This window comes from Pempheris klunzingeri, chromosome 23, assembly GCF_042242105.1.
Source record: "Pempheris klunzingeri isolate RE-2024b chromosome 23, fPemKlu1.hap1, whole genome shotgun sequence".
NCBI lineage: Eukaryota > Metazoa > Chordata > Actinopteri > Acropomatiformes > Pempheridae > Pempheris > Pempheris klunzingeri.
In genome coordinates, this window is record NC_092034.1 from 15,955,629 (window position 1) to 15,978,691 (window position 23,063).

The 23,063-nt window shown below is 40.9% G+C and overlaps 1 protein-coding gene across 8 annotated transcripts in view; it reads left to right on the forward strand.

Annotated features, from left to right (window-relative positions):
- Nucleotides 1-23,063, forward strand: part of camk2d1 (calcium/calmodulin-dependent protein kinase (CaM kinase) II delta 1) — a 79,017-nt gene that overhangs the window by 43,882 nt on the left and 12,072 nt on the right. The window contains exons 6-15 of one of the 8 annotated variants that reach the window (XM_070854683.1): nt 1,819-1,891; nt 6,756-6,858; nt 8,240-8,323; nt 9,997-10,091; nt 12,220-12,342; nt 12,458-12,541; nt 12,779-12,821; nt 14,433-14,473; nt 19,256-19,315; nt 21,671-21,715. In XM_070854683.1, the coding sequence (XP_070710784.1) occupies nt 1,819-1,891; nt 6,756-6,858; nt 8,240-8,323; nt 9,997-10,091; nt 12,220-12,342; nt 12,458-12,541; nt 12,779-12,821; nt 14,433-14,473; nt 19,256-19,315; nt 21,671-21,715 (751 nt within the window). The remainder of the gene's footprint in view (nt 1-1,818; nt 1,892-6,755; nt 6,859-8,239; nt 8,324-9,996; nt 10,092-12,219; nt 12,343-12,457; nt 12,542-12,778; nt 12,822-14,432; nt 14,474-19,255; nt 19,316-21,670; nt 21,716-23,063) is intronic. The other 7 variants (XM_070854684.1, XM_070854682.1, XM_070854686.1 and 4 more) reach the window with 7 other exon arrangements.

The following is a 23,063-nucleotide window of genomic DNA, read 5'->3' on the forward strand; positions in this document are numbered from 1 at the left end:
TCAAATCTGAATATGGCAAGGAATTAAAATCTGAAGCAGCATGGATTTGGATCCTCTTTGAAAATGTAGTATTGCTTTGTGTTTAACTGATCAAATCCTACAGCCGCAGTCCAAAGTCAAGGGAATGTGTCTTTGTCTTTTTCCACTACTGATGGTCTGCATAGCAGATCCTGGCAGGTGTTATGAAGAGGGAAAAAAAGTTGTGCACACAAGTAGATCATGTTCTCAAAATATTAATTAAAAGAATGACTAACTTACTGAGCGCAATTGAACAGAACACAACTTTAAAGATGACGTTTGTAAACGGTAAATGCTCTGTATTATAGCCTTTTTTTTAGTCATTTCAATTACTCAAAGCACTTTCACATCACATCCTCATTCCCCCGCCATTCATTCAGGAGGAATCTCAGTAGGAGGAGACTATTCTTTGGCACATTCACACACCCAAGCTGCTTCAGGAGTAAGTTTGGGTTCTCTGTCTTGCCCAAGAACACTTGGACATGTTTATGCATTAAATCTAATTGGCTGAATCTGAATGAGAACAAAGCAGGGATCATGAATGAATTGCCTCTAACGCTCAGTGTCAAGTTACTGTAGCAGTAGGAACTGAAGTTCCAGGTTGTTGGAGCTACTTGTTTTTCTCTGATTTTGGATGGAGTTGTGTGGATTTAGTCTTTTTGCCTGTAGACACTTTTTTAACTTCATGGTCTGTTCATTTTTATGCACAAAATGGTTATTTAAACATTACGTTTGTATATGAACTATGAAACACTGAAGTCACACAGTCCTGTGTTCTGCAATGTTGTCAGACACTTTGAATAACAATCTGAGTACTAACAATCTGAGTACGTCCTTTTAGTGGACATTCTTTGTTCAGGCACAGCCGCTCTCGAGGACAAACAGTACGTTGCAGCTAGTGCAGCCTGATTTGCGGCTGTATCAATCTACTGGTACCTATTGCCAAACTTTTTGTACCTAATGGTCATCTAGACACTAAAATATGTAAATAAATATTTGAATAGGACCCAGGCTTAAAAAACACATGGAATTGCCCTTTAAGTCAGTTTTGTTTAACTTTATTTGTGCACAAAATAGCAATTTAAGAGCACAACTGATGATTGCTCTTTCCCACCATGACACCTGCCAGGCTCTGTGCAAACTACATGGAAGAAAGGGTTATGATGTTGATATTCTACCTAGCAACTAACTGCCTGTCTGAAAATTGTAGCCGTCACTCTGAACTCTCTGGAGGTAACGCTGATGGCATGAATAGTCTCAAAGTTTCAGTTTTAGTACTTTCCAGTTTGTTGTTTTGGCAGAAGAAAGGATGAACAGAGCCTGTAAACACTCCGACACTGTCGGTTTATTGCTGAGAAAGCAGTAACAGATTCAAACCACACCCTCCTCCTCCAGCTCTCGCTTCTCCCTCCTCAGCCTGTCAGGGTCCGGCCTCTAGCTGGCCAGGAGCTAACACCACTTCTGTTTTGAGACTCGGGCAGAGAATTGGCCATACTGTGTGAGGAGCAGACAATGACGAAATTACAGCTGTGTGTGTTTTCTTCTTCTTCTCCGGCTCTGTCACGGCACACATCAGTTGATGATGGTGGCAACACAAAACACCATTTTGAACATTTAAAACATGATCATCTTGCCAAAGTGCTTCCCATCATGGCTGCTGGGTGGGTCGGTCGCAACATTGCTGCATAGCCTCTTCACTAATACGGCCAGCCGCTCCCCGAGTGTCAAAGCGAGCTCTCAGCCACAGACAGTGAGTGGTAGCTTGTCACTAACCCATGGCCCCCTGGTGTTTGCATGCAGTCATTGCATTCAGCAGATCCTAGAGGCTGTGCTCCACTGCCACCAGATGGGCGTGGTCCACCGCGACCTCAAGGTAAGTAGACTCACCATTAAGATTCTTTTTTCTTTTAGTCGTGTGGCCTCACTCCAGTCTCACCTGTCCTCTGTATTTGTTTCTTTTCTACATCTACTGTGTCATATTACATCCTTTTCTTTCCTACTTCACGTGGAGATGTAATTTTACATCTTCCAGGGTCATGCTCGGACAGAATATCGGCCTCACACCACCGCTGAACAGGCACTTCGCTTGCCGCCACTTTAGCTGTAGAAAAGTGTTAATGGGCTAGAAAATAAGAGTGGCAGTCCTCCAGTTACTCTGCAGCTATAAAAAGCAGTGCATACTGTATACGGGCCCTTTTTTTTAAAAAGAAAAAAAAAAGGCACACATGTCTGGAGAGCTTCTACCATGAAGTTTAGAGGTCTTTGTTGAGCTTTATTTTGTTAAAGAATAATGACTCTAAAAATACAAAGATTATTTATGCAGTTGTGCATGTGTATTGTTAGCCAGGTCATATTGGATGGATGTAGAGGGAACAAAACACAGCAAATCTGTTGACTGTGGTGGTTGTTGCCAACATGCTGCTGACATATAGAAGTCAAAGATGATATAGAGCTGACTGAACTAGCGAGTTCACAGTTTATAGATACTAAATAGGGTCATGGTGACGTGCTGAGATGGGCTGTTTGAGTGTGTTTTAGTGTGGGATGTTATTGGAGTTTGGACATTAGTAAATGTCATGCCCACAGTGGTCTTGTCTCCATCTCTAAATGCTGCTTTTTCTCACCGTGGTTTGCTCCGAAAGCTCTGATTTGCCAATCAAATGAACCAGATGTGTCTGAGGTTTGGTTTATACCCGACAATAATAAGCGCAGATTTTGCATTAGCGGCTGCCCTCTCTCCGCGCTCTGATTGGCTGTTGCCAGGCAGCTGTCACGGCTCGGTGCAGAAACACAAAGGCAAAAACAAATAGAAGCAAAACAAATAAGCAAGCTGCAGAGCAGAGGCACTATGGAAAGCACTGTTTGCCACATTGTGTGTTTATTCGTGTAATTTAATTTCTCACGCTAATGATTCTGGGTAGTCCAGGGAGTCCCAAAGCACACAGAGACACACACTCACAGACACCAAGGAAAGCAAAAGCTGTCTTTATAAAGTTCTTGTAAAGCTTTATAGTTTCTGCAAAGAGTCTAGACACATGGATTTATGGCATGCCGTTAAGTGTCATGACCATTAATGGAGCAGTAACGGCACATTCACGCCTACTGTTGTACTTCTACAATGTCTGCTTTTCCTATAGCTCCACAAAGAAAGACTTTTTCTGGCCTTGGCCTTTTTTTTTTTTTTTTAAATCAATGCATCAGATATGTTATATCATCCTTTTCAAAACCTGGCACCTACATTACCCACAAATAACTCAACTCCTGACAGGTTGTTTAGAGATATGATATAATACAGTACAACTTTATTAACTTGTTGGATTATCCAAATTAGATAATCTTCCCATTTGAGATGAAGAAGTTAAAACCAGAGTTGTTTGTGTGCAACATTTTGTCAGCAGGGACAGTTCATGTATTTGTCAGTAGCAGCAGTGGTCCTCGAGACTGAAGCAGAAACCCCAACCTGGTTTAACAGGCCAGTAATTCTATCTGCTTCATGGCTTGCTGTATAAGACAGAATCCAATCACAGCTACTACACACCAGCAGCGAGGAGAGAGCTAGACCCTTATCAAACTGATGTGAACTGTACATCATATACTCATGCAGAAACCCAGAAAACACTTTCTCTGTGAATATCCAGTGCCATGTGCTGATATGACGATGTCGGTGAACTTGGCAACATTCCGCACACTGCCATCAGCGAAAGGCTTTCTGGGTATATATTTGTATTCATCACCCTGCAAGTGATGTGTGGGGCCGCTGTAAGCCTACAGTGCATCTGCAGGCCACATTAGAGTAATTAAAGCTGTCAGAACGCTTTACAGGTTTAGTGATTTGTAAAAGACATTTCAAAAAAAAGGAATGACGCATCAACAGGCGTTAAAGCACACTGAGCAGCCTTCATCCATATGGTGCCATCTGTGTGATCATGAAGCGGATTGTAAAGCACTTTATCAAATCTTCTCGTGATGCAGCTTTCAGTCTTGATACTTTAAAGCTCAGTTCAATGGCTTTTCTATCTTTTTATCACTTTATATGATGTTGCATGAGGTTACACACGATGAAGAAGGAGGAGCTGTGAGATGTGATTCCACGTGCTGTATTCCCATTTCAGATTTGACTCCTTATTATATTATATGTTCCTTAACGAAGAAACACAGGACTCTCCCAGATAATGTAACGATCACACAGGTTTATATTACGGCCACCAGTTTTAATGATTCATATACTATAATACCATTGAGATTAGGCTGCGGTTACTATACTACAAGACGCACTCAGAGGGGTGAACCAGAGTGGTAGCAAACTCGAACCGCTTTTTTGACACACCATCATAGCTGCGGTGGGATAGGGTACACACCACCTGACATGATCAAACTTAAAACTTGTTTTCCTTTTTCTTTCCCTTCATTCAACCCTTCCCTACCCTCCAGGTTACATGATTGTTGTCCAGGGGTGAGAGGGGGTGTTTCTAGTGGGCTGGGGTAAACGGATGTCAGGGGGAGTTTGCAATGACTGCATGATGCCGATGAATGCATTTACACCACCTTCCTCCCCCTCTCCTCTTTAACCTTAATCCCTCATTCCTTCCCCCTTCCTCCTCAAACTTTTGCCCACAGCAAAGGTTTGAGGAACTGCACGACTCACATGCTCTACTAACTGCTCGAGCAACCTTGAAATATGAACATTGAGTGATGGAATTTAAAATTGATTTTGGTGAAAGACATGGTTAATATGTAAGCAGTGTATAAGAGCCATATTAGCCATAATTCATATTAGGCCTCTCATATACATCTGTTGTCACGAGACGTCAATCATATATGTGTCAATACAATATATGTAGGAAAGAAGAAGTACTATAGCAAACTATGTCACAGAGAATTACAAAGAATGTTGCCTTAATGTCCAGTCAGGACAGATGGAGCAACAGGTGTGCAGGTTTGGTTCTTGGTCTGATCAGAACAAAATTAAGATATTCATAAAAACCCTAAAGCATATTAACAGATCATATACACTATTTGAAAAGTTACCATTTCATTATTTAACCAAGACCAAAATCGTGCCGTACTTTAACTGCCCTTTACTTTAAGGGCAGTTGGTTGCCTAACATAACTATTAAAACATGAGAATGTTGTAGGGATAACAAGTACAATGTGCCTAATGCTCAATTAAACGTGAGCTTGAATGATTTACGTCTCTGCGTGTCAGCCCTGTCCAGGGTGTACTCCACCTCTCACCCAGCTGGAATCAGCTCCAGCCCCGTACAACCCTCTACAGGATAAGCAGGAATAGCTAATGCACAGATTTACAGATTCTTTTTTATGTCGATTAAAAATCTAGTTTAGGAGACAATGTTGCGTACTTGAAGTTGTCGCTAATGACACGCCTGCTGGGATAGAGAGGGGAAACATCTCCCAGTAATTCACAAATAAAGATAGCTAAATAAAGATACTAATGTTCAGAGGAAACTAAAAGACACAAAGCAAAGAGCACACCAGCTGATTTGTGGCCTTTGACAGTGCTCCTATCTGGAATCTAAAAGTGTGGAAATTGTCAGTTGACAATTCACATGCAACACGGATATTGTTACTCATGCTGTTGTGGATGTCACTAGGAAACAGGCTGATCAGCTGTTAAACACAAAATATGAGCTATTTGTTCAGCTGTTCAGTTTATTGTAGAGCGTAGCTTGGATCGCAGAACAAAGGGCAACCATTATTAATGGGTTTTCCCCTATTTGTATTGATAAGGTCAAACATTTCCTATACTTTGTAGTGTTGTCCATCTAAAACCAACATGTTCAGCTGGCCCTCATTGTATCTAGTTCTCATTTGATAACTTACAAAGATTCATTCAGTGTAAAACGTGTATTTTTCCAGAAAGACAGCCAATATGTCTAAATAGTTTTTTTTCTACATCTATATGTTAAATATAGTATGTGAGAGTAAATATATTCATACGAATCAGAATGAATTATGGCTTTCGTGGCCCCTCATAATATCTAATCAAGGTGCACACTGCTGTTGAGACAATTGGGTATAATTGTTAACAAATGAAGGCAGCTTCCCTTTTGATCAACAACATCCTCTCCTTTTGTAGTTGTTACACTACACTTGAGTCATTTTGAATAGTCTCTTATTTGGCTCCATCAAGGAAACTGCTTTGAAAATGTCAGCAAACACATTATTCATCCTCTCGGAATCTTTCCTAAAGCCCCCCCCCCTCCTACTGCTGGGGTTTGGCATGAGTCACTGTCCGCCTCTTTCACCCGTTGCATCTGTACCAGCCGGACGTGCACGCCAAATTTGATCGCAGCCCGCCAGCGGCTTGTTAAATGGCATCCACCGTGGCTGCTGTGCTGAGGTCAGCCGTGGCCCCTGACTGAACCTGATTGTAATCAGGCTCAGCATTAGTCACTCGTCACTTTGTGTGTGTGTAGAGGCTGGACTCTGACTCTGACAGGCCTTCCTTCAGTAGGCGTTTATCTGTTAAACTGGACGGCTGCTACAGTTGGCCTTTAGTTGGCCTATTAGTCCAAACTGCTGAATGCTCAACTCACTGTATCAGTCCTTAATGTTATTGCTTTGTCAACTATAATAATCCTTCCTGCTGCTTTAAAGCCCGCAAGCTAACCCTAACAAAAACACAAGAAAATCTTTAAAGCTTCGCCTCGTTTGTTTATCCTCACTGTATTCGTGCACAGCACTGAACTTTTGAATCTGTGTCTGTTCACTCCAAGCCAGAGAATTTGCTTCTAGCCAGCAAGTTGAAGGGGGCAGCAGTTAAACTGGCAGATTTTGGTCTGGCTATTGAAGTGCAGGGAGACCAGCAGGCATGGTTCGGTGAGTCCACATCACTTTTCAAGTCTTTTAATCCGTACATTCAATCAGTACATTTCAATGAAATATGTTATTGTAATGATGTATTAGTTGCTTGTTATGTGAAAGTGTCCTCATTCACTCTGCACTGTGGATGTTGCTGTTGCTATGAAACAATGGGATATTCAGTACCCAATAATCAGGTTTGTATATTTCTGGGTTCGTTAGAAATGGCACATGAAATGAGGCAGCAGTGGGCAGCCATACTGCCAGCCGATCACAGCAGCAGCTCATCACTGTTATTGACCTGTGGTCATTTTGGCTCATTTTTCACTCCCTTTGCTTACAGACTTATGGCATAATCACCTTTGCAAGGGAAAAGTATTATTGTTTTGTTTTTTGCCTGTAAATCCCACAGACTGTATATAAGAAGTGGATGTAACCGTGATGTCAACCACTGATTTGTGGTCGGTGCATTGAGTTAGGTTTAGCTAGCTGGTTTGGTTAACAAGTTGCATCCATAATTCACATTCCCTGTTATATCAATTGGGATGCTAACTTTGGCCAACAAAGAACAGGCTTAAAACAAAATCTGCTTAACGCATGATATGAGCCGACTCGTTGGAGCAGGGCTGTTCAGCTCCAGGCCACAAATATCTGTATATGAATTGACGACTATTCATAAAAAGCATTTCGTATCATTTTTCCTCTCCAGAATTTTGATGATGCAGAAATCCAATTTCAGACATCTCTGAATATTTAATTCTCTCTGAGGACAATGAAAGCCTCTCGCTGTACAAATGAAAAACATTTTTTTTCCGTCCTAGTTTTATATTTCTTTAAACTCCAAATTCAAATTAACATCTTTAACTATGCCATTTTATCATCAAAGCCTTACCTACCTATCTAAAGGGACTAGGTGTGCCACTGCTCTCGGCTCTTACATCAAGTTTGGATTGAATATATTTCAGGGCTATTTCTTCTCCCTATTCCCTGAAGATCAGAGAAATAATTGCTCTATTCCCCCAGCTACGGCCTCCATCTGGAACCAGTTCACTTTGTGTTCTGACTTAACTACTAGTCATACTACGTCTCATTGCCCAAAGTGTCTGCTGCTACTTAGAGGCATTTTTGAAGTAGGCTGTGTGCTGCTGGTCATGAGCCAAACTATATACCTACAAAGACATGTTTTCCTTGGGGCTTGTTAACCTCGGCTCATAAACTTGATTTTATTGGCCCACTTGGCTTCTGTTTTACTGTGAAGGTCGTAGCGAGTTTTTGGTAGACTTCAGCAAACAGAGAGTGGTGAATTCAGTGTCGGGCTGAACGAATCACAAATCTGTCGCGTGGTCAGAGCTTTTATTGAAGTAGAAGGGTTGTTCTGTATTCTGTGTGTGTGTTTCAGGTTTTGCTGGGACTCCAGGATATCTGTCTCCAGAGGTGCTAAGGAAAGATCCCTATGGCAAGCCAGTGGACATGTGGGCCTGCGGTAAGGCTCCGGGCTGACTTCATTGTTGATTTGTTTGATTGTGGAAACCTCCTGGAGCAGCTGCTTAGCATTAGTTGTCATGGCCAGAAACAGCCAATCACAGTAATACAATACTAACAGTAATACAAGTTCTAAGTGCTACTGTAACTACGGTAACCCCACAGTAACATTATTAAACATGTTTGACACCTGAGAACAATAACTTCTCTCTAAGCTTCTCTTTGATGGTTTCCTATGATATTGTTCTATTATATCTTGTTTGTCATTGTCCGTTGTGCTTTCAGTGTTAAAAGAGAACTCTGCTGTTTTTAAAGCTGGACCCTATTTGTACATATTTTGGTGTCTAAATGACTGGGAAGTGTTGGCACTGGTCCAGTAGAGCACCCCCAGAGCCACGAACTGGGCTGCGATGGCTGCAGTGCAATCCTTTGGAGCAACTGGGCCTAATCAAAGCTTGTCCACTAAAACTGCTTGTTTTTTTTTCAATTGACCGACTCAGATTGTTATTCGAAGTGTCTGACAACATTTTAGAAAGGATCCTCACAAAGCTAAACCTGTCATATGCTTTTTATTTTACCAGACACAGCTGTTATATTACTTTCTTCAAAGCCACAAGACTCCACTGAAGAAAACAGTAATTTTGCAGAACTGCTGGTCTACTGCTGCCTCGATCAGCTAGCTTGTTTGTGTTATTGTGTGGCTTTGGTGTTTTAAAGGGTTAGCTTGGATTGAAACTAAACCTCTAAAAACCAACGGCACACAAAGTCCTGTGTTCTACGAGGTAGAGTTCCTTTTTTTCTCAATGAAGTCTGGTGGCTTTGAAGAAACTGCTGTAATGGCTGTTTCTAGTAAGATTTAAAAAAAAAAAAAGGGAAGCTTCAACTTAATCTGCAATTTTTCCATGTTTGTCAAATTCAAATCGCTTTTGTTTGGTGTTGTGATTATTCATTTGGAATGATTCACTGGGGTAGTAGTTCAAATTAAAAAATGAAACTGGCATTCCTACTATAAATGTCATTTTATGTCAAATGATACTCTACTACTAATTTGTGGAAAGTCATGGAATTAAGGAAAGTCTGTTCCAGGCAGGGAGAGTCAGGGAAGTTAATAAACTATTGGGGCAAGTCATGGAAGAACAGGTAATTTGGATCATCTTATAGTCATAAAAAAGTCAAGGGGTTATAATTTGACTTTGATTGTGAATGTGTTTGTGTGGGGGCTGTATTTTCTAGTCTATGTACCACAGAGCTTCTTGAATTAATCATTGCTGATGCTCATTACACACCCTTGTGATGAGCCAGGCCACCTGGGCCTCTGATGTCAGACATATACACACACACACACACACACACACACACACACACGCTCCTCTCCACACACCTGTGCTGACTCAGAGTCCTTAGAAACAATAGCCAGTGTTGTGTTTGTGGTCAGACCGTCTCATCGCTGGATAGAAGGCCTTTGATCCCTTCCTGGCAACCAGCCAATCAATAACCACCTTTGCTGGTAACACCAGCAAACACAAGCATTTAGTGTGTGTCTCTTACACGCTGTTGTATGTTCTTAGACTATGAGCTCTGAAATCTAATTATGGGTCACAGTGTGAGAACTCTTTCATGATTAACTTTGACTGTGGTGTGTGTGTGTGTGTGTGTGTGTGTGTGTGTGTGTAGGTGTGATCCTCTACATCCTCCTGGTAGGATATCCTCCATTCTGGGATGAGGACCAGCACAGACTCTACCAGCAGATTAAAGCTGGAGCTTATGATGTGAGTTTCATACTGATCAGGGTTTTTGCAAAGTCATAATAGTTTGGGAAATGAATATGTTTTCATGGTTAGGAATACGCTTGAATTCAAATATACTCCTTGAAAAATGCTTGATTTTTCAACACTCATCTACATAATCACTCACTTCTCATTTGGTTCTCAATTACCTTGGATAACAGTACGCTCTTATTTTGAAGTAAGGGCAAAATATGTAGAGAGAAACCACACACACACACACACACACACACTCTTTTTAAATAAAATCAAGTTCAAATAAACATTATTGGCCTGAATTTTTTGACAGGATGCACTGTTAACCAAAGCTAAATGATATATTAATGAATTCAACATTATATATATCTTCTTAAGGACAAAAATAAAAGTTTGGGAGAAAAAAGGTAAAATTGTTATGAGACAAATTCAAAATACATGACATTCATCTCATTATATATTATGACCTTTTTCTTTATAAATGATAACTTAATTCTCAAAGTTTTTTTCTCAAAATATTACAACTGTAATCTCAACTCAAAGGGACCTGATGAATCATAGTTTTATGTCTGATTGTAGCACAATAAAAGAACTTCCTTACTTAAATACCAGGATGTTGCCCTTATTTGTGCGATGGAGGACTGTCAGCTTAGTGGTGCAACCAGTAGAAAGCAAAGCTCAGTGAAAACACAGCCTGTTTTCTTGTGCCAGGCTGTGTTCCCTGAATCTTTATATGGTGATGTACACTGGTTGTCCTCAGCTTTTTAAGGTTTTACAGACAGGCTGCTGTTCTTTAGTTGCATTTTAGGGTCAAGATGCTGATGTCCTGATGCTCCTTGGTGTTTATAATGAGTCAGTGAGTCTGAGGGACTTTGTTCTCCCTGAAGTATCTCTCTTTAACTCTGTCATCCTCTAAGTCTGCCATAGTGAAATGATTATTTTGTTATACTGCTACGTCTCTTCTCTCCTTTTGTATCCTTCTTTCAATATCTCTTGGCAAATTGAATGGTAGCAGACAGGCTGCAACTCAGTAAACAGTGTCTGTTATCTGTTCTCCACTGCACAAGCAGCCAGATGAGTGGGAGGAGAGAGAGCTGGATGGCAATTTATTGAACATTGGACATGAATCTTGAACCAGGTCAGGAACTATAGGTGAAATATCCTGTTAAAGGGTCCGCTGATGCACCAGCTTTGTCCAAAAGATGATGACGGACCTGGACCTGATACTGTGTTGTTATTCAGTGCAGATTTGATTCAGGAAAATTACTCACAACATTGGGAATCAGCTACTCATTTTGCGCATGCATACTCACATGCACATACATGTCGGTTAACTTTCACTTCACTTTCAGTCAATGTGTAAGTGCACCCAGGACACACTTTTGGTACTGGTTCCAAAACTACCATGAAAGTCAGGGAATTTCATAAATGATTGGAGCAAGTCATGGAAAATATGGGGATTTTGTGAGGCCTACTTAAAAAATAACACAATAATATTTGTTTAATTACCAAACCAATATTTTTCTGTAACATTAGTGACTTTTTCTTCAGGTTGTGTCAGTTTTCACATTCGTTGTGACTGGTAACACATTTTTATGCTAATTTCTCCTCCTCAGTTCCCACTCTAAGATGGTAACCATGGCAGGAAAGTGTACGTTTCAAGAGCTTTGGTTCCAGATTGAGAATTATAAGGACACAGTGTGATGACGGACATGCTAAACAGTCTGAAAAATGTTTCTTTTCATCATGCTATATTTGTAGGTAATGCAAACTCATCTCTCTAGTCACGGAAAAGTCAGGGAATTTTATTCTAAGTGGGAACCCTGCAACAAGTAGTACTATGGGGCAATGTTTTGATGAGTGTGCCCCCATTTTGTTTGCTTTGTTTGTTTGTATGTGGATGACACAGTCCACATTCCTGTCCAAAACTCCTCAGTTGGTGGCTGTTATGCACCAAGAAAAGTATCAGTGTGCCAACAAAAACAGGGAAGAGGACTGCAAGCAGACATACACGGATACAAAAACAAGAGTATAGCCCACAAATGAATGATATAACTTGAAAAGCTGAATCATATGTTAATGTGTCCAGGTATCACATGCATGTTAACACCGAGGATGGTTTATTTTCCCCAAACAGTTCCCTTCTCCTGAGTGGGACACAGTAACTCCAGAGGCCAAAGACCTTATCAACAAGATGCTGACCATTAATCCAGCCAAGAGAGTGACCGCCACAGACGCACTCAAACATCCCTGGATCTGCGTAGGTTTCACACACTCACACACACAGACACACACACACTCTTATACAGACACTTTGACGTGCGCTGTGTGAACGCACCTGATAACACCACACTCTGCTCTCTATGTGTTTACAGCAACGCTCCACTGTGGCATCAATGATGCACAGACAGGAGACTGTGGAGTGCCTGAAGAAATTCAACGCTAGAAGGAAACTCAAGGTGACTATTCCCCCAGAGAAGCGACCGTTCAGTTGCTTCAGGCTTCTGTCCCGATGAGGAAGTTAACAGATTTGCTCATTTAGTTGAAAATATTAGACCACTTAGCTTTTTAAGCTGATAAACGCACCAAAAATCTGCCAAATCCAGTCCCAGGCACCAGAATATCTAATCATTAACCTTTCAGCCTGTGTAAACATAGCAGTTTGTTCCTCTCAGTGTCCATTTCTCTCTCCCTAGGGTGCTATCCTGACTACTATGCTTGCCACTCGCAACTTCTCAGGTAGGAGAGTCATTAATAATGAGGATTGACAGCTAGTGTTTGCATTTCTTTCTTGTGCTGCCTGAAGTTTTGGTCCTTCTAGATAGAAACACCACTACTGAGTGTTTTCCTCAGCACCCCCTTAACTCTGTCTTTGTGTGTTTAGGTATTGTTTAAGATGCAGCTGCTCTTTTGACTACAGCTATTTTTCAATTTGCTGGCCTTTAGAGCCCCACAAGCTCCAGCTGTCCTCCTTTTTCAGTTGCTATCAGCAGAGACTAAATGAGCACAGAGATCGATGCAGTCCCTTCTTCACATCCCTTTTGAAAGGGCAAAACATTTCAACTGAGTCTACCGTTATTGATTGTTTCTTTTTATGACAAATGACAGTCAAGCTTACATTTGCTTTATTCAGGTTCCTTTTAGTTTTGTAAATCCTGTCACTTGGCAGTATTTGATCACAGTGTAATCATGCCCATAGTGTTTACTTTTGTTTTTTCTTCCTTCCTCCTCTTGTGTGGTAACTCATGTGCAAGGTAAGAGTTCTTGGCGTAGTTGGCAATTCTTTTCCGTGTCACAGTACACTGCCGGGCTTGGATCTGAGGCATGTCATGTCTACCAAAGCACCAGTATAGGGCTTTCAGCTGACCCACTGCTTCTGTTGGTGGCCATATTGGAAAAAAGGTGGTGGCACTATAGAAGCATGCTTAGTATGATTTATGTTAGTTTCTGCTATTGAGCCACCTTTGCCACAGTGCCCCGGTAATTTATGTCTATTGGCCATAATCTAAACATTTTAGGCCATTTAACATATGTATGAAATAATTAGTTGTATTTGTGTTGTACATATATTCAGTCCACAAGAATGGACGTCAGTAGAATAATTTCAATGATGAATCAAATTCAAATTCTACACAAACGGGCTCCAAGCTGGTGTGGAGTCATGGCTCTGATGACCACCTCATGAGATTTCGTTTGAGCTGACTGGATACAACAGTTTGTCTGTTTTTAAAAGAGATTTGATGCCTGTGCAAAGCCTCTATCAGTTATTAAACATGCACATTTCTATGGTTTGACAAATCTTTCCTGCCTATAAGCCCATCACTGTCACAGAGAATGTAGAAAAACCCTGAAACCCCTGTGCTGCTCTCCCTGTCACTACCAATCATCTGCTCGTGTCTTGCATGTTCACTGAACAGCAGCTGGTCTTCACTGGCCACCAAAACCTGAAGACACGATCACGGCCGACGTGATTTTAGCTAACGCCCTTTTTACAAATCAAAGATGATTTTGTTGTGTGTTTAAAGTGGGCAGAGAAGGGGAAGGGGAAGCTAAAGAGCTTTGTTCCCAGGAAACTGCTGCTGTGGCTGCTCAGAGCTGCTCTCAGTGTCTCCTTTAGTCTTGGTAGATGGATCTAATTGCATGTTTCAGGCTAATGATTCACTAAGTTTGATTTCAACTCCTGACTTAATTTGCATTTTTCTCTCCTGTGCTTCCAATTCTAACAGGACCTACTTTGAGGTTGCTAGTAATTGGATAGCCTTGAATACCCATGGTGCATGTGTGTGTGTGTGTATTGTGTGTGTCAAGCTGCCCACTGATTTCCTTGTTTTGTTATCTTTCCTTCAACAGCAGCCAAGAGTCTGCTGAACAAAAAACCAGATGGTGTGAAAGTAAGTTCAGCTTCCCGCTCACTCTTTATACTTGTACAGAAAGCAGAAACGTCCTTGACTATTGTGTTACATACGATTTCATTACAATGGAGTCAAGCAGCACTACTGCTTTGGGTTAAAAATAGGAGCTCAAGTTTAGTGAAATGTGTCTTTCCCAAGTGGGTGTGATAGATATTTCCCAATAATTACCCCCCTCTGCATCGTCAATCTGCGCGCAAGAAGGAGGAGCATCTGCTGTCTGAGCTGAGGGAACTGTTGGAAACTAATAACTGATGATTAAATTATGATCCGAGGGTGGGATACGGGCTTGATCTCTCTGCCATTCTCCACTCAGCTGTCATACTGAATGATGAAGATCCTCCATTGACCCCACGCCTCAAAATCTGTCATACAATTTCCTTGTTTAGGATGTTAATGAGCCAGACCATGTCTCTGTTCAAAGTTCGATGTTTTTTTTTACCCATAAAGGTTTACTTAACCCAATCACAAAAGAAAGCATTTTTCAAACATAACCCTTTTGGTCTTATTCGCTGACGAGAGCTGTGACACTCAACTATTCAGCCAATATGTACAATTCCACACAATTATTCAAACCCAATTGCAAATTAGGTGTACTGGAAAAATGTAACCACTTTAAGCAGATTTCAATTAACAGCTCGAACAAGAACAATTGAAGTAGCTCAACACAATTAATATTACAGGTGGTTTCTCCAAATTCAACACAAAATGCCACTTTTAATGACGACTGCAGTCTCAAAATTATTCAACCCCCTGAATAGAATCCCTCATAAGAGAACTCATTTGCAAATCAGGTGTTGTTTCAAGCACACCTGATGCAACTAATCAAGGGCCTCATTAGTTGCATTGGGTGTGCTTGAAATAGAACACATCAAATACCCGGACTAGCTAGGGGTTTGTTCACTGTGGAGTTTGATTGCTTGTTAGAAATAAAGGGAAGTCAAGAGAATTGTTCAGAAAGTTAAGAGAGGAGATCATTGCCTTGCACAAACAAGGAAAAGGATACAAAAAGACAGCAAAGGCGCTGAATGTTCCTAGAGATGCTGTTGGAAGCATAGTTCACAAGTTTAAAGCTAAAAGAACACTGGCTGGGCTACCTGGACGTGGCAGAAAGAGGAAGTTATCAACAGCTGCCGCCACATTTCTGAGGCAGGAGGCCTCAAGTGACTGCAAAAGACCTGCAGCGAGACTTGGTGTCAGCAGGCACTGATGTTAGTTTCTACAGTAAGACAAGTACTAAACTCTGAAGGCCTCCATTCCTGAACTCCAAGACGTTCACCACTACTTCACCACTACAAGACAAGTCGGCTCCAATATGCTCAAAACAATATGAATAAGCCACCGAAGTTTTGGGATTCTGTTCTTTGGAGCGAAGAAACAAACCTTTTTTAGGACTACTGCAGTCGTCATTAAAAGTGAAATGTTGTGTTGAATTTGGAGAAACCACCTGTAATATTAGTTGTGTTGAGCTATGTTAATTGTTCTTTCTCGAGCTGTTAATTGAACACAGCTGAAAGGTTAGAATTTTGCCAATACACCTAATTTGCAGTGGGGGTTGAATCATTTTAAGTGCAACTATATAAAATTAAAGCAACAAACGTAAAAAGGCTAAAGAGCTCAGCAGAGCTGAATGAATTCATTTGATCTGACATCTGCATTCCTCTGAATCCCACTGCTTCATCTTGAAGCGCCTCTCTTTTGACTGCTCGTGCTCATTTTAGCTCTGGTTCTGAGGTATTTCCCTTTTTAAAATGCACATCCCTTTTAATCAAGCCTGCCTGGATGATTTATGAGGCCCTGTACGTGTCTTTTCATTAGCAAGAATGACTTTTTCCCAAGCTAACCATCCCACATCACTTTTTTTAATTCAAACAAACTACTGTTAATGATGTCACTGTTGTGACTTGATGCATGCGGTACTGTATGATGGAGGATTGCTCCCAGGAAAGTGCAATCACACAAGCTCTTAATGAGCATTAACACGCTTCATTAACTGAATGTGGGTTTTAATCACTACTGCATGGTGCTGAAAACATTTAAATGCTGTCGCTGAGAAATATTCCCCTCGTTAATGTCATTATGGAAGAACTGATCTGATATGTCACTTTGTTCTCATTGCAAACGAGCCTCCACATGCAGGATACCTGGAATACATTGGGTGCTTTATACCAGATGAGAATCTGTGAGTGAGTGTGAGAGAGAGAGAGAGAGAGAGAGAGAGAAAGAGAGAGAGTCTACAGTCAGGCACAGGTTCATTTTTTCTTTTGTTGTGTTGTGGCTGCTCAACGCAGAAAAGGAAGACGGATGGTACGGAACATTTGAGGGTAGGCCTAAGCTCACTGCTGCTTATTAACCAGACTGACACCTGCAGTGGGTAGTTGGTTAGCAGTAGAACACCCCTTGTCGTTTAAATCCACCACAGTGCAGCTTAAGGCTGGGGAGGCACTGCATGGCTGAGCAGACAGTGAAAACACTGCACACTGATCTGGTATGGAAGAGAAGTGAGATTCCCTCTGTTCAACAATGGATACCGGGCTTTTCTTTTCATATGCTGACGGAAATGTAAGACTGACTCATGACCTTAGTCTAAAATCCTGTCTACAGCCTGTATCTGAAATTCATTTTCAGTTGAGCAGAGATGGGACTGTTTCTGAGCTGTTTTTTGGTGCAGGAGGACTATTTGAAATATTAAACTTTCACTTCAGAATCCAGCAGGATCAGTACAGCTTCATTCAGATTTGTAGGCATTTTCCTGCTAACATAAACATCTTCTCAAAACAAGTTCCAGTGTAACGTGGATCATTCTGAGTGTCTAATTGTTATCTGGTCATTGACTCCTGACACACCATTGGTATGCCTGTACACAGTAAGCGCAGTGCAGGTAGCCAATTCAGACTGTGGCTCACAGACCAATTCCTGCTGCTGATTGAATTTGAGGCTGAAGCCCAGTAGTCACACTTGTGTAGGCAGCAGCTCTGTGTGTAAAAAACCAACCCTGTAAAAAGTGGGAAACCCATTGTCATTTTAACAGTCATGTTGTGTGTCCCCAGCCTAAAAATCCATCTTAGAGAAATTGCAGCTTATAGATTTTGTGTGGGTTTTTTTTCCAGGAAACCTTTTTCACAAAACCAAATGATGATCTTGAAATCTGACTCTTTTCCTCATACAGGGTAAAATTGTACTTTTAGCTTTAGAATTACTGACTCGTAGCAGATTCTTATCACTTCTGACTGGCAACAGTCCAACATGTTGTTTTGAAGGATTAATTTCCCTTCTCCTGCTTTGTTGAGTCTGTAACTGGACATGTCTGTCAAATATTGTGTTTATATGCTGACATGCTAGCAGTCTTATCCTGTGATGCTGCTTTACATCATGGGACATGATGTTCACATGGAACAAACAGCAATTTGATTGTTCATATCCCTGTATGCAGTTGGCAAATTCCAGGTTTATGAAACCAGTATGGAGTTTACATAGTATACTCAGTGGCTACACTGTTCTAGGTACTAGCTCACACCACTGAGGGTTTTTTCAGTATGGACTTCCAATTGTACATAGATCCACTCAATAAAACCAGTGCGAATGTGTCTTTAGGTGATGGCTTCAGTAGTAGGTGTCAGCTGCATATAGTTTCATTAGTATTTTACAGTGCACCATGACTCATCTGTCAACAGGAACTCAACAACAATCCATTCATGTGAGTAACAAGTTAAAAACGGTTTAGTTTATCAGTCACCCTCTCTCCAGAAGTTTTATGTCTTCTCCAGAAATGAAAGTAAGAAAGGACCGAGAATTCCCACGACTTACTGGCCTGTTTGGACAAAAACGCTTCATTTGTGATATTGCACAATGTTTCGCTTGCACAAAACAAAAAAATGGGTAATAGTCCCATGTTTACTTACCAGTTAACGGCAAATGCAATATAACCTAAAGCATACTGATATTTTTTATACTGTTTTACCATTAAATTTGAACTTTAACCAACCATCGTCAACTTTCTTACAGTCAGCAGGGAGGGACACAGATAGGAATGCCTAGTGAATTACAGTAGTTCTGACACTAAGCTTGCAGGGCAGCAGATATATTGTTTGTGAGCTGTTTGTAACCACCTTAACTGCTAAACATCGAACATTGTCACTGTGAGCAGGTTGGCTCAAATAATCACGGTGCCTAAGTACAGCCTTGCAAAGCTGCTAGCACAGCTGTACGCTTAAAGTATCATCCCATGTTCTTTAGCCAAGCTTTATAGACTATAAGAATAGCATAACAGAGTTATGATAGTCAGGATATGGCAACCAGAAAACAGAATACAAATCTGGTTTTACTTCAGTACACGCAGAAGGCAGCACTAAGCAACAAGTAGAAAAGTCAGCTCAGAGTTTTACCTAATTCATCATTCTTCTACAGAGTAATTGGGTCATTTGTTTCACTCCAGACTGTCTCTCTCCCCTCATCCAGCACTATAAACAGCAGGCCTCTGATAGGAATGCAGTGAATTGGTTTATTAACTCTTCTCTTTATGGACTTTGATTTTTTTATGGTACTCCAGTGGGATGCTGATTGGAAGAGGTTTATCTGCTTCTGTACACAGTGACGGACTGACTCGCTGACACTCGCCATACTTGACAGCACCTCCTGAGCACAATGTTCCACCCTCCCCACCCCCCCACAGCAGCTGCTTGAAGAGCGATTGCTTAAACACTAAGCCTTGTCACTTCTGCCCTGTCCCGTCTGTCTACCTGTCTGTCTACTCTGTCCCTCCAGATCAACAACAAGGCCAATGTGGTCACCAGCCCCAAAGAGCCTGTCCCCACTCCTTCTCTGGTACACTGTCTGCCTGCCTTGCTGCCTGCATGTTTGCATGACTGTCACTCTATCTATCTATACTTTCAGTGGTTGAAAGTCCTAATTATGCAGCTCTGTTAAACTCCATGCCTTTCTCACTTTATTGTCCATGGTGATTGTTTTTTGCCATAAAGATTAGAAATCACAAATGTCTTTAGTGGTTGTGTAACATATGCTGTCCACACGCACTTGTGGATTGTTTTATTGCATTGCCACATTGCTGTACATGGGCCACATTTCTCTTTGTTGTTGATTATGGTTGTAATGGCATCACAGGCGCCATTACATGTCAACTGAGGCACAGGTTTGAAGACTGTTTTTAACCAAACTGGTTTGCTATTTGGTTGAGTTTTAGAGTTGCAAAGTTGGAGGTAGTTCTTGCACTTTCAATACCCATTTTAATTTTTTAATGATGTGCTTCAATATTTCTTAAAGTAGAAATAGTGGGTCTCCTTGATAAATCAATAATTATAGGTTTATGTTGTGCTTCTTTTCCGAGAATCCAAAATGGAATTGTTTATCAGGTCTCTAAAGAGTGAAATCTTAAGCCTCCATAATTTTGTGCTTGATAGTGTTTTTAACTGACTTTAAAACGCTAGTTAATCATTCCAAGAGCTACTGTTGGTGAGAAGATGGCTATCGATGTCATGTTTATATATTAAGTATGCAGCTGGAGTGAGGATGGAAAGCCACGAAGCAGGTGCAGACAGCTAGCCTGGATCTTTGACGCTGACCATTTAACACAATTGTTTTATTTAATTTGCAGACAAAGAGAGACGTTCCTGAGTACTGTCACATCATATCTGCTCCAAGAAAAACAAAAAGATGAAGTGAGCAAGACATTTTAGATCCTCAGGGATGTGACCTTGTACCTTCACATTTTAAATCCAGTGTGGATTCAAACGCACACAAACGCTGTCACTGCGCTCACAGCATGCTTTGAGCAGGCGCACAACACGCCAGCAGGGACATTCATCAGCGACTGGATAAGAAGCAGCTTATGAACGAGTGTCTCTCTTTAACTTTATTCCCACTCTTAGCCGCCACTATGTTCGTTAGTGTTTAAGATGCCACCAAGGTGCACTCGGTGGTGCTGCTACAGTAAATATAGAATTCCAATTCTTAATAAGAATAACACATAACGAATAGGCACCCAATATTGTGATGGTATCAAATGGGGGAGTTATAGTATTGATATTTCTTTAACTCTAGATATAAGTGCAAGGCTAGCTGTCCACTCCTGCTTCCCGTCTTTATGCTAAGGTAACCATGTTTTGAGCCCAGCTCTGTAAATACACAGACATGAGATTGATATCAGTCTTCTTACGCCACTCTCGGAAAGAATACAAATCAGCATATTTCCTTTGACTTTTTAGATTTGCTAAGCATCATAATAGGAGAGTTCCACAGCCATCCAAACATGGTCTATGCAAAAAAAAAGATGAGATTTTTATTTCTGGAACACTGGACGATCCCCTTTGCTTACGTGTCGATGAAAAGTCACATGCGCTATAGCCAAGGACACCTACAACACAAGTCCAACATTGGCAACAGTAGCATTATCCTGAAGTAGACTGGGGACCATGTGCTTCTAGAAAATATGACCGTCACTGTGATGGAGAGTTCACCTGAAGATAGCCCAGCCTTGCCCTTTGGGGATTTCAATCAAAGTTACATTGTGTGGCATATCAGCTGGGACACAGTGATACATCACCAGTGTACAGCAAGCTGTTTTGCAATAGCTTGTGCTGTATGTGTGAGTGAGAAATCCATCTTTGCAATTGACTTCTGTGACCTCTCTGTCATATTTGGATTTGGTGATTTCTTTAATCTCTTGAGAGTATTAGAGTGACATGTTTGTATGTGTATCTAGTGTGTAATTGGTCAAATGTCTGCCTTTTATGTATTTCCGTAAACCTTTCCTGGATGTTTTAGCTGTTTGTGTTCTACAGCTGTTTGCCAGGAAGAGCAGATAGAAGTCTGTTAACAGATCATTTACCATGGTGCTCAGCTGTTGTAATCTCATTGTTAGTGTTGGGTAAAACGTGTTTATCTGTGGTTAAAGACTTAATATACTTAACTTGACCTTCAGGGAATTGTCATAGCATTCATCGTCATAGCATTTATTTATATTAGTGCCGTAGTGCTTCTGTTTTTGGTACCAACTTGCTTTCTCCTAAATATCACTTTTGTCAATTTCCCCCACCTCCTTCACCACTTTTCTTCTTTTTTTTCTTTTCCTGTCTTGCAAAGTATTTTTCTGTCAACCGTTTTTCTTAACTTACTTTTGTTCTGCACCACCCTCTCTTCCTACTGTTGGTCCTCTCAAATCAGGAGCCTCAAACCACTGTTATCCACAATCCAGCTGATGGAAACAAGGTATAGAGCTGGTCAGACGTTAGTCTGAAGCTGTAGTTTGCTGCTGATGTGTGCACCGTTTAGAGTAGAGCCTTAAAGCAACTACAAGGAAGTTTAATTTTTGTGCTAATTTTGGTGGCCTCTGTGGACAAAAGCGGTAGTTTTTCCGGGAATGAAGTGTTGTAAAGATCTGGCAAACTTTGCTCGACAAATGAAGCCCAATGTTGGTTACGTTCAACTAACATTAGCTAGCTTTGTTTTAGCCGCCAACGTAAATTCATGTATTGATATAAACTCGAGCCTCAACTAAACTAAACTCAAGCATATTTCATAAGTGGATTAGACATATTACATACCTGTTTAAGGGGAGGAGGGCCGATTCAGGATTGGTTCTGAATCCTGAATCCTCAAATCCGGCAGTTCTCTCCGCCTGTTGAATAACCAGCCAAGCTTGACTCGAGTTTCGCCTATTCTGATATAGCATCTCGGCTAGAAAGCTATTCTGCCTCAGTATCAGTCATAACCACAAAATATAAGATTCTCTAAATAACAATCTCCTCCTGCTGCCTCTAGAAACGGCCAATCTTCTTCTCGTTGATGGTCTAGCTTGCCTGTTTCATTAGCAGTTAAAAACTCCTTGTAGCTGCTTTAATGTTGCTTCTGACGATGTTTCTGTGCCATTGGATGTTAATGACACTCAACATGTCATGTAATAAAATGAGGGATCGTTGATTCTGTAGAATATTGCATGGTATTACCAAATGTTGCATGCAATTCTTTGATTAAATGTTGGTCATTGTGTCACCAGTTCTGCGTATAACTTAATCTTTTGGATACGGTTATGTGATTGTTCTAATGTAAGATCTCAGCATAGAAGTGAGTTTGTGTCATCTTACATGCCCGTGTTTAAACCTTTGAAAAGCATGTACGACCATCATCATTGTAACATCGTAGTGAGTTTTAGACTTGTGTGACAAAAGGATTATGCATGCTGTTGGATCAAAATGAAGACCATGCAATGCCATGGATACCAAAGCTGTCCTAAGCCAAATCCTTTACTGAATAGCCTGGAGTCCATCTACTGTGTCCATATGACCTATGCTGACGTATAGATCTGCATTATCTAAAACCCTTCACATGAAAGTGTGGGAACATGTGCATGCTTGTATATTTCGCTTCGTGCAGTGACATGATGGTGTTGTAGCTCATAGTGCAGCATACAATATGTGTCCTTGTGCAATGTAAGAATGTTGTGTTGAATCATACATAATTCAGTACTTGAACCAATACAATACTGTGCTTTTTGTGTTTGTGTGTGGTAAAAAAAAAACAGGCAATGGTGGGATTGTACAAGTAATATGTCATGCAG